General features: G+C 31.9%; 1 protein-coding gene across 1 annotated transcript in view; it reads left to right on the forward strand.

The window, feature by feature from the left end:
• The window catches only part of CD2AP (CD2 associated protein), a 121,849-nt gene that overhangs the window by 105,484 nt on the left and 3,952 nt on the right, over positions 1 to 12,413 (forward strand). The window contains exons 14-17 of the mRNA XM_063097193.1: positions 2,786 to 2,898; positions 3,630 to 3,731; positions 4,761 to 4,942; positions 8,737 to 8,800. Of these exons, the coding sequence (XP_062953263.1) occupies positions 2,786 to 2,898; positions 3,630 to 3,731; positions 4,761 to 4,942; positions 8,737 to 8,800 (461 nt within the window). The remainder of the gene's footprint in view (positions 1 to 2,785; positions 2,899 to 3,629; positions 3,732 to 4,760; positions 4,943 to 8,736; positions 8,801 to 12,413) is intronic.

Raw genomic sequence — 12,413 nt, forward strand, 5'->3', positions numbered from 1 at the left:
AAGTTGATTTATTACTCTGGCCTCTTAAAGCACTAAATCAGCATTTGGAAACTGTCTTGGTGTTCAGTGAATTTTTAAAAAGCCCTTTTTTTTCTTTTTTAGCTTAAAGTATATTGAAATTAAAACTAATCTTAATTTTTCATTTTGAAAGACAAAGGAATACATCTAAAATCTAATACACGTTATATACATTCAGATTACCTGTAATTGTTGTATGCTAGACATTGAAATGGTTCTATTCATTCTATAACCGTTCCTTTTTCTTGCTTTGTAAAATAATTTTTTTGGTTTAGTCTTTTTTCTAGACATTCCTATCCTTGACTTTTCTTTCCAGATTTTGTTTCCTAGCCTGTTTGCCTTGTTTCCCTTCTTACGTATCAGGAAATTATCCTACCCTTCTCCATTTTGGTAAGATGACAACTTACAAAAGAAATCAAAATAGTATATTCAACATAAATAGGTGGTGCACATTGATTTTCTTTGTAATTTTACTGAAAATGTATATGTTTGTCTGTTTGTTCATTCTAACCCTTTTGGTTTTCCATTTTAAAATGAAATGAAATTCATTTTGGAATTTTTTTTCTGATTAATTTAAAATATTCTTTTGATAACTTTTTTTTTAAATTGGCAGCCTTAAAAATCAGTTTATTTTCTCCCCAAATTGAATATTTCATTTTGATTTTTTAAAAATTTCATGGCTTCCTAGCAACATGTAGAAGTGTAAGTGGCTGGCAGAGTGACAAATGTGATTGTAAGAGTTAAGTGATTGTCATGCCTTTTATGCCATGTATTCAGTGTAAATCCATCGTTATCAATCACTCTTAGGTAAATTTAAAAGCATTTGGATATATCATGAGTTGAAAATGTGCACTATTCCATTTTACTAACGTAATGGCTTAAATGGAGAACCTTAGAGAGTTTTAGAATAGTAAAATTATTTGTCTTGGTGTTTTAGCCCAAAACTGGACATACAGAAGGCATTTTACGTGAGCATGGTGTATAATTTTGTAAATCTACTTTTTATTTATCCTTTTAGTTTCATTTCTCTTCATCTCTCTTTCTATTTGTTTTTTCTTTCTGCAAGTTGCTTAAATATGCATTTGAAAATAATCTCTACAGACCAAAATGACCAGATTGTACTTTTCAAGTTTTTTTTGTAGGTTGTTGATGCATATTTATCAGTGTAAACAGCAATTTTTAATCCTTCAAAATACAACAGATTTTTAACATACCTTTTTTAAGTACCATTTTTTTAGTCTATAAATAGATATATTTAAATATGTTTTTAAACTTGCTCTTTCAGATTATATAATGCATTTTTCATTATAGTTCATTTATTTCTTATTATAGCTTGTATTTTTAGTTGTTTATAGACAATTATCAAAAATCTCAAAGCAAAAATTAAACAGAGCATATTAGAGTGTCTGTTGTGGTATATTAGCTTATTGACTTGATCCAAGATAGAACACACAAAGTAATCGATGGAAAAAAATTAACAGTAGTCAACAAATACTTCTAATTGTTATAAAATGCAAATTGCATAACAATAATTCTTCTTTTTCTGCCTCACCTTTGCATTTTTCATCCCTTAAAAAAATTCTCTAAATAAATTACTTTAAATATGAAAGTTGATAAATAAACTTTTAGGGTGGTGATGATGATTATCTTTAGATCTCTTTTAAGAAATAACAAAACACTGAGTTTGGGTATCTAAATATCTGACAGGAAGTATTATAAATATCCAGGCAAATGGTAATGTGAAGAATGAATCTAGACTTGGAAGATCAGACCACATATATCTGCTACCATGAAGAACATTTTGGCTGTATAGTCTGAGTTATTTGGGCTAAACGAAGGTTATGTTGACAATGGAGGTATCTGGAGTTTACTGTCAGGCTTCTTGTATCACTATATAGATTTCTGGGCTTCAGAGTTAAAGAATCTCCTTTAGCAAGATTTTCTGGATCATCTAGAAAAATGCAGAGTATTATATACCATTGTTTCAAATATATGAATTACCTAGTTGTCCTTAACCCAAGTTATTGTGTCAAAGGTCAACCAGCTTTTGATACCGAGGAAGCAAGTTGGTCATCTATGTAGCATTTTCCCTTGGTATCTGATTTGCCTTAGATTTATAACTATCTTATGATTCCTAAACATGATAATGTCTAAGCAGAGGTACAGTGAACTCTAAACAGTTTGAGTCCAGCTATAACATACTGTGCACATACATACATGCATATATAGAGGCACAATAAGTCACGCTTTCACTTTACATTGAGAAATGCAAATAGAAAGCTGTAGGGTGCCAGATGTAGTTGAATCCTTCAAATTTGAATATTTGCTCACTAATTGAAATTTAAAGCAAATTTTATATGTAAATTTCCTGATATGTTATAATTAATTATGAGTTTGAGAAGTAGATCGTATTTTTTTATAAGCAAGAATTTAAGATGACAGCTTTTTATGCTACTACAGTTTATGGTGCACATTTATCTTTTCAATAAAAGCTTTTTGTTGAGGTCTAAGTCTATTGGAAACATAAGCCTTATATTGTTAATAAAGTCTTATACTATAAAATGTATCAGATAAAGAGGATGTCTTTTTTTTTTTTTTTTTTGAGTGAATATTTTCCAAATGCATATGAAAAGCACAGGTCAACTGTGAGCCCTTCAAAGTAGTGGTACTCTTTTTTAATTTATAGTTTGTTCAAAAACTGAAATATTTTTACTTTTCAAAAAGTAAAGTTATCGCTTAGTAGATAATTTTTATTTTTATTCTCTAGATGTTATAAATTTTGATGACATAGCTTCCTCAGAAAACTTATTACATCTAACTGCAAATAGACCGAAGATGCCTGGAAGAAGGCTGCCTGGCCGCTTCAATGGTGGACATTCTGTGAGTTACACTTACACTGTCATAAAACACAGAGGATTTAGCAAATACAAAGTCCATCTGAGGATAAGATTGAGAGAAGGTTTTTAGCTTCACCTCGGTTTAAAAATCAGGAAGATATCTATTATACTCAAGTGCAAATGCTGGTATTTAAGGAGATACAGGGAGAGAGATGTGTTCATTTCAACAGGGCCTGGAATGTAAGGTTACAGAGATAGAAATAAGGAGATGTCCTGAAACCATAACCACATTGTACAGGGTCAAAGGGGAACAGGGAACCTGTTTAATGTACCCATTTAATAACCATGATTAGAATTCAGCAGTAGATACTCATTTTGGGAAAAAAGGAGAAAACATTTTTTCCCTGAAATATTCAATATTTTTTTAGTCCTTGTCCTGGTGTCTAAATGTGTAACTTCTTTTTATGCTTTCTATACATTGCCTGGTGATACCTGAATGTTAATGTATTAGCTCTTAAGAATTGTGATGCTATTAAATTACCTAAGTGGAGAAAATTTTTGTTGCTAAGGAAGCTGTTTTTGCCCCCAAGATATACAAAATGTGTTTTTCAGCTTGAAGTTATATAACATCTTGTTAACAGTAATGGAATATCACAAATAGTAGCAGCTGAGAACAAAGCAATGAAAGTTAACTTGCTTTATTATCCAAATGCTTACTACCTTTTTCTTCTTTGGTCTATTCTGTCTCTTGATTAAAAAAAAAAAATCATTTAGCCAACTCAAAGTCCAGAAAAAGTTTTGAAATTACCAAAAGAAGAAGATAGTGCCAACTTAAAGCCACCTGAATTTAAAAAGGATACATCCTCCTCTCTGAAGGTGAGATACATTTGGTCTAAGATTTGTATAATTTCTAGGATTTTTTGTGAACATCAGAATTATGGAATTCAAGGTGTCCTTTAAGAAGAGTTATTTCTTCTTCCAAGAAATAAAATATTTCTTGTGGGAAAATTGAGTTGTGAGACTTAGTCACATTATTCTCTGCAGATCTTTTTTAGAAGAGCTGACATTATTGTAAATGTGTAATATAAGATTACATTTTTCACATTTTTTAAAGGAATATATCTATATACATCTGTTTCATTTTCTCATTAAACGTATACTCTTAAGGTCAGAAACCATCACATTTACTCCTTACCTGCCTTAGTATTTGGCACCATAATTAAGCACTCAGTACATACTGAATTGAATGGCAGAATCTGGGGATCCTTCCATCTGTTACATGGCATTAAGTGTCTTTTCTAAACCTTGGCCATTTTTATTTAACATAGTTTTATCATCACAGCTGACACACGTATTTAAGAAGGTCATGTTTCCTCCTAAATTATTCCTCAGTTTCATTCACTCCAGGGCATTTTTGGCTGCTTTTCTAAGTTAATCAAATACACTTAATCTGATTCTCTCAGCTGTCAGCAGTCTATTGAAATTTTACTAAAATGACTTGCTGTTATTTTAATGAAATACTAAAAGAGTGCCAGGCAGTGGACTCATTTTAATGCCTCTTCCATGAACTTAATAAATTATGCATAATTACTTTTAAGTGAAGCTATTTGGGTATTATAAACAATAAGTATTTAATGTGGGATATCAAAATGACATCTTAATAATGCTGATATAGTCTTGCTTTTTTTAGATGCTGCACTAGGCAAACTATTCATAAAATAAATCTGACAGATTTTGTTCTTTTTAAAATAAAGCCATTGGCGTTTCTCATAAAAACCACTAGTGATTGCAGATTTATTCTTTTGTTGACTGTTGTTTATCTTCCTGTAAAATCTTTTGAATTAAATATAATATTGAGTATAATTACAAATAAAATCAGAAGAAAAATTGTTCTTATGTTTTCAGCCATCTGTGTACCTTTCAACACCTTTGAGTGCTTCTAAAGCAAATACGGCTGCTTCTCTAACTCCATTAGAAATGAAAGCTAAGGTAGAAACAGATGATGGGGAAAAAAATTCCCTGGATGAACTTAGAGCCCAGGTTATTGAATTGGTGTACATTGTAGAAGCACTGAAAAAGGACCATGGGTAAGTCATCCTTGTTTTCTCTTCTAGGAGTACTATTTAGCACATGTATAAAGAATTCTTTCAAACTGTATCAAGTAAAGATCTAATCTGCTAAGTCTCTGGGATGGATAAAGAAATTTTCATTAACAGTTCTTTTCTTCTTTTGGCAAAAGAATTGAGAAATTTGTTCTGGTAGCTCGACTGTAGAAAAGGTACATACATACCTAGAATTTTAGGCTAGAAATCTGGTCAGACACAGGGTGTTAATAAGTCTTAAAGATATTGGAAAAGCTGTATTATAGTTTGGATCTGGTGTGTATCAGGGCATATAGTCAACTTTTCAGAGGACTTTGATCAGTGTTTCTGCTAGGGTTGAGTTGGATATTTATAAAATGAATAGATGCTAGGTAATCTGTAATGCTTTTTTCTTAACTCTGAAAGTTTTTTTTTTTTTTTTTTTTTTTTTAACAGATGACCGGTAAGGGGATCTTAACCCTTGACTTGGTGTTGTCAGCACCACGCTCAGCCAGTGAGCGAACCGGCCATCCCTATATGGGATCCGAACCCGGGGCCTTGGTGTTATCAGCACCGCACTCTCCCGAGTGAGCCACGGGCCGGCCCAACTCTGAAAGTTTTTGATATGGTATATGATGAGACATACTCTAGAGAAAGTTAGACTTTTTAGAGCTGAAATAAATTTGAAAGATCACCGACTATAGCCCCTCTCCCCCTTTTTAAGTGAAGAAATAAAGATTCAGAGAAGTAAAGTTATTTACATAAGATTATACAGTCACAGTTCTTAAATGACAGAGCTGGAACTCAAATTTGTATCCTCTGTTGGTTTAGAGATCTTGTTTATAACCACAAGTATTTGAATTTTAAATTGTTAATATTTTAAACATAATTCTATAAAAAGCCCAGTAGATAAAACAGATAAAAAGGCAGCTAATTTAGCTGAACTAAGGGCAAGGGCTCTCATTTCCTCTTCAACTTCCCCAGTAAAAAGATTTCTTAGAATATGGTATAAAAGTCACGTCCAGAGGCCATATTACCTTTAAGCCTGATTTTACCATTTCTCCTCCAATTTTCAGTCTAGGATTCTTTATTAAAGACAATATTGAGATTAATAATATAAGGTACTTGTAGTTTGCAGAACACTTTTACAAATACCTTAGATGGAAACAAAAAATGTGTATACTTAGGTGGAATCAAAAAATGTACTCAAAAAACGAATATTTAAAAATATGTTACATACTTTTATGTATGTAATTATATGATGTGTATGGAGATAGTTTGTAATTCGACACTATTTGTTTTTCTTGAATCCTTCGGTTTATCTCTTGAAAATTTTTTCAGATTCTGCAATATATATACATTATAAGCTGTATATTCATATATCCAGTAAATATTTATTGCGCTCCATCCATGTACCAGTTAGAGAACTCTCCTGACTTGATTTTTTTTTTTTTTTTTAACATTTCTGATACTAAGAGTGATGTTTTACATATAGTTTTTTTTGTAGGTGCTCTTAAATTATCTGTAGAATGAATAAAGTATTTCTGATTTATATATATTTAAAAATATATATATCAGATATTTTAGATGTCTTCTCAAAGGGTATTTTCAATATTTTGAGTTGCTCTTGAAAAAGAAAATTCGGTGGCATTTTTCTTTCTGTTTAAAAAAGAAGAGTATCAGAAGGAGAATGGATAAATATATACTGGAATATTAATAGAGAAATATACAGTATACAGCAGTAAAAATAACTGAATTGTGGCTACATGCGTCAACATGGATTAATCTAAAAAATGGGGGGAGTGATCAAGGCAGAAGCATATGTACATTCTGTTTATATAAAGTTTAAAAGCATAAAATACCAAAATATGTTGTTTTAAGATATAGTTGTGTATGTAATAAAATCAGAAAGAAAAGCAAATAATAAATGCTATAAAGCTTTTTCTTATGGAAGAGAGGGGGATTGGGATTGAGGACAGTGGGTGACTTGGAGTATCAAAGGTACTGGTAATAGAGGCTGTGTATCCCTTATCCAAAATGCTTGGGACTAGATAGAAGTGTTTCAGATATCAGATTTTTTTTTGGATCTGGCGATATTTGCAGAATACATACTAGTTGAGCATTCCTAATCCAAACATCCAAAATCCAAATTGCTGCAGTGAGCATTTCCTTTTAACATTGTGTCAGTGCTCAGAAAGTTTTAGATTTTGAAGCATTTTGGATTTCAGATTAGGGATGCTTTATTTCTTAAGCTGACTTGGAGCTCTTAGGATTTTGCTTTTCTATAATATTTTTATAGCTTACAGATACATAGTTTTTACGTAGTCAATATTAAAATCTAAAATGTATAGAACAACTCATTAAAAAATTGAGGGAGATTGACATGGAAAGATTGACAGAAATATATCAGTAATCTGTCTTCAGTAGAAAAGTTGCAGAATAAGATGTATAGTTTGATCCTATTGTAAAAAAAAAAACTGTTATATAAAAATTGTATATTTGTAAATATATTTTAAAAAAACAAAAATGTGATGGGGTACTAAATTATCAAATTGAAAAGCAAATGATTTGAATAGTGTAATACTACTAAATACACATAAATAGAATGGGATAAATATTACAGGAATATCTCTTAATTTAGATATATATATTTAATGTATAATAAACTTAGAATATTGAATAATCAGAAAAGGAAACATTCGTTAAGGGATAACTTTATGAAAATAGGAAGTTGAGTTAGATGTACTTTTTATATCAAAAATCAGAATAAGCTCTAGATACATTTTAAATATTATTTTAAAAATTATAGTCAGTAGGAAATAGAAAATTTACCTCCAGTATAAAGAAATTATTTTCTAATTATTAAAGCCACAGAATAAATTAATTTTGAAACATTAACTATATAAATAATTTTTAAAAATTTTTTCTTATATATTCTTTGTGAGATTTTTTTACTTTCTCAAGCTGTACTCTTAAAGAGAATTATTCTAGTGTATGTTAAGAGCCAAAAATATTCATATTTTTTTGATTAGATACATTGATGTACTCATGCTGTTAAGTTAAATTCCTATTCCTCCCATTTCTTCTGTTCCCAGAAAACCTAGGTAACCAAACAAAAAACCTGGATGTTTGAGTACCAAACAGCAGTTATCATTAATATAAAATTTTTAGCAGCATGGAAATGTTTTAAATAATTTGTGAAAAAACATAATATATATTTATAACTATGGAGGGAAGAATGACTATATAGAAAGATAGGTTAGAAGGGAACATAGAAAAATGAAAACATGAATTAAGAAAGAGAGGTTATTTTTGGCTGAAATTTTTAATTTTTTTGTTTTTTGATTTTAATGTAATGTTTAATTTAAAAAATAGAGAAAGGAATTTAAAATCCAGATTATTTTATCAAAAAAACTAATCTGCTTTGTATTGTGACATATGTTGATATTCATTCTGACAAATTGCTTGGGCTCTGAGTTGATTCAGCCTAGAAAATATGTGACAGCTGAATATGGAAAATTGCTTTATGTGACAGGTTTTATTTCTTCCTTTTTCAGGAGTTGCTTTGAATTCATTTAATTTCTTTATCTCAGATAGGTTTGCCATGGTTTTGCTGAATTATTTAACTGTTATAATGAGCTGTTCAAACTGAGAATTTGAAATTTTTCTCTGCCAATATGGCTGTTGCTCTTAAGTTTTCCTCATGTACTGAGAGGTTAGGCAACAGAGATTCTGTTAAAATTAATCAAATAGATTGTTTAATTGAAAATACTTAATAGTAATAAATACTTTCTTTTTAGGAAAGAACTGAAAAAACTACGAAAAGATTTGGAAGAAGAGAAGGCAATGAGAAGTAATCTAGAGGTAATTCGTTTCTCCCAGCATAAACTGGACATGTTTTTTCCAACCCAACTGAGTTGTTGGTTCTACTACAAATTACATTATCCTACTACTCCCTGCTGCTTGGTAGTCATTTAATTAATCTCTTGACTTCCTGTCACAGTCTGTTCATTCATGAAGTAAGTATATTTTGAACACTAATTCCCGTGGGCATTGTGTGAACCACAAGACGTATTTGTGAATGAAACAAATATGGTTTTGCTTCTTGAGTCTAGTTCTTCCTTGAATTATATACATAGTTTTCTTTCTTTTTTGTCCTGGGGACAACAGGGTTGGTTGTGGTCATGATGAGACAGCTGTATATTCACTGCTTTTCATTTCTCACTGATAGTTTATCTTTACTCTCTGCTGATGACTGGCGATTTTACTTATTTCCTTTATCTTTCTTAACTTTATTTTTCTCCTCGCTCATTTTTGTCTTCATTTGTGTTCTTCATTAGGTATAATCTTAGAGAAAGTTGTGTCCTGCCTTTTTTCAGAGGCTCTTCCCATTCTGTATTTAAGTACTTTATATTCCTACCTACTTTTTTCCTTGCCTCATTACTTACCCTATTTCTTTTGTCAATATTGTAGAACCAGAGAGAACATGGGACTTAGAAAACTTGAGCTCCTATTCTGATTTACAGTCATAACTAACTTTTTTAGTTCTACACTATGTATCAATTAGGTTTAGCACTTTTTGTACATTATCTCATTAGATACATACAACAACCTATAAGGAATATTTTTTTTATCATAAGGCTGAGAAAAGGAGGGTTTAGAATGATTAAGTAATAGCACAGAAGCTGAAATTTTTTAATGTTTTTAAGAGAAGCAACAAGACTTCAGAACCTTTGTTCTTTAGGGATTAAGTTATACTTAGTGAACTTGGGCAAGTCACTTAACTTTTCCTTTAGCTTTAGTTGAGATAATATATGTTAAGGTACTTTGTAAATTATCGAACTTGCATGAAAAATACTTTTTTCCCTTATTCAAATTCAAAGAAAAGCCACCTCTCAGGTTCTTCTGTCCTCTTGATCGCTACAGTAGTGGTTTTCTCTTTTCATTTGACATTTATTTGTCAAAACAAGATCACCCTCACCCTACCCCCTCAAAAAAAGCCTACATTTGAGGTCTCTAATTCTTCACCTTCAGTTCAGTCCTTAACCCCTTGCATTTTAGATTAGGTTTTCTGACAACAAATCGGATGTCTTTTCTTCATTTTCTGCAGCATATGACATTTGTACTATTATTACCTTGTTAAAGATTTGTCTTGGTTTAGGTGATACTACATTATTCTGCCTCTAACTTCTGTCTCCTCTTCCTTTTCTGTAACCTAAATGTAAGTGTTCCTTCACGTCTATCCTTGGCCCTTCTGCTGTGCATTCACTTTTGGAATTTATCTACACCCATTAATTTAGTGCTAGCTCTAGTGCATTTACTCTTTTTTTTTTTTTTTTAACCTATTTGTATCTTTGAATCTAAAGGTGTCTCCTGTAGACAACATAAAGTTAAATCTTATTTATTTATTTATTTTAAATCTAGTCTGGAAATTCAGCTTTCTTAAAATATTTTATTTTATTTTGTCAACATACAATGTATTTGATTATTGTGGCCCATTACCAAAACCTCCCTCTCCCCCCTCCCTCCCAACAACCTCATGTCTGTTTGCTTGTCATATCAACTTCAAGGAATTGTAATTGTTGTGTCTTCTTCTCTCCCCCCCTACCCAGTTTATTTGTGTATTTATTTATTTATTTTTAGCTCCCACAAATAAGTGAGAACATGAGATATTTCTCTTTCTGTGCCTGACTCATTTCACTTAATATAATTGTCTCTAGGTCCATCCATGTTGTTGCAAATGGCAGTGTTTCATTCTTTTTTATAGCAGAGTAGTATTCCATTGTGTAGATATACCACATTTTCTGTATCCACTCATCTGATAATGGACATTTGGGCTGGTTCCAACTCTTAGCTATTGTAAATAGTGCTGAGATGAACATTGGAGAACAGGTATACCTTCAACTTGATGATTTCCATTCCTCTGGGTATATTCCCAGCAGTGGGATAGCTGGGTCATATGGTAGATCTATCTGCAATTGTTTGAGGAACCTACATACCGTTTTCCATAGAGGCTACACCATTTTGCAGTCCCACCAACAATGTATGAGAGTTCCTTTTTCTCCACAACCTCGCCAGCATTTATCATTCACAGTCTTTTGGATATTAGCCATCCTAACTGGGGTGAGATGGTATCTCAGTGTGGTTTTGATTTGCATTTCCCAAATGCTTAGTGATGTTGAGCTTTTTTTCATGTGTCTGTTGGCCATTTGTATATCTTCCTTAGAGAAATGCCTACTTAGCTCTTTTGCCCATTTTTTAAGTGGGTTACTTGTTTTTTTTGTTGTAAAATTGTTTCAGTTCCTTGTATATTCTGGATATTAATCCTTTGTCAGATATATATTTTGCAAATATTTTCTCCCACTCTGTTGGTTGTCTTTTAACTCTGTTAATTGTTTCTTTTGCTGTGCAGAAGCTTTTTAGTTTGATATAATCCCATCTGTTTATTTTTCCTTTGGTTGCCTGTGCTTTGGGGGTCGTATTCATGAAGTCTGTACCCAGTCCTAGTTCCCGAAGTGTTAGTCCTATGTCTTGGTTGAGAAGTTTTATTGTTTCAGGGTGTATATATAATTCTTTAATCCATTTTGAGTTGATTTTAGTATATGGTGAGAGGTATGGGTCTAGTTTCATTCTCCTGCATATGGATATCCTGTTATCCCAGCACCATTTGCTGAAGGGGCAGTCTCTTCCCCAGTGTATAGGCTTGGTGCCTTTGTCAAAAATCAGGTGGCTGCAGGTGTGTGGGTTGATTTCTGGATTCTCTATTCTATTCCATTGATCAGTGTGTCTGTTTTTATGCCAGTACCATGCTGTTTTGGTTATTATAGCTTTGTAGTATAGTATAAAGTCAGGTAGGGTTATGCCTCCATCTTTATTTTCTTTGCTCAGAATTGCTTTGGCTATGTGTGGTCTTTTGTTATTCCATATAAATGTCCAGATAGTATTTTCCATTTCTAAGAAAAATGTCATTGGAATTTTGATGGGGATTGCATTGAATTTGTATATCACTTTGGGTAGTATGGACATTTTCACAATGTTGATTCTTCCAGTCCAAGAGCATGGGATATCTTTCCATCTTCTTGTATCCTCTTTAATTTCTCTCAGCAGTGGTTTGTAGTTCTCATTATAGAGATTTTTCACCTCCTTGGTTAACTCAATTCGTACGTATTTTATTGTTTTGGTGGCTGTTGTAAATGGGCAGGCTTTCTTGATTTCTCTTTCTGCATGTTCACTATTGGAGAATAGAAATGCTACTGATTTTTGTGTGTTGGTTTTGTGTCCTGCAACTTTGCTGAAATCATTTATCAGCTCCAAGAGTTTTTTGTAGAGTCTTTAGGCTGTTCAATATATATGATCATGTCATCTGCAAACAGGGACAGTTTGACTTCATCTTTTCCAATGTGGATGCCATTTATTTCCTTCTCTTCTTTGATTGCTCTGGCTAGTACTTCCAATACTTTGTTAAATAGGAGTGGTG

Source organism: Cynocephalus volans, chromosome 5 (assembly GCF_027409185.1).
Source record: "Cynocephalus volans isolate mCynVol1 chromosome 5, mCynVol1.pri, whole genome shotgun sequence".
NCBI classification, from domain to species: Eukaryota; Metazoa; Chordata; class Mammalia; order Dermoptera; family Cynocephalidae; genus Cynocephalus; species Cynocephalus volans.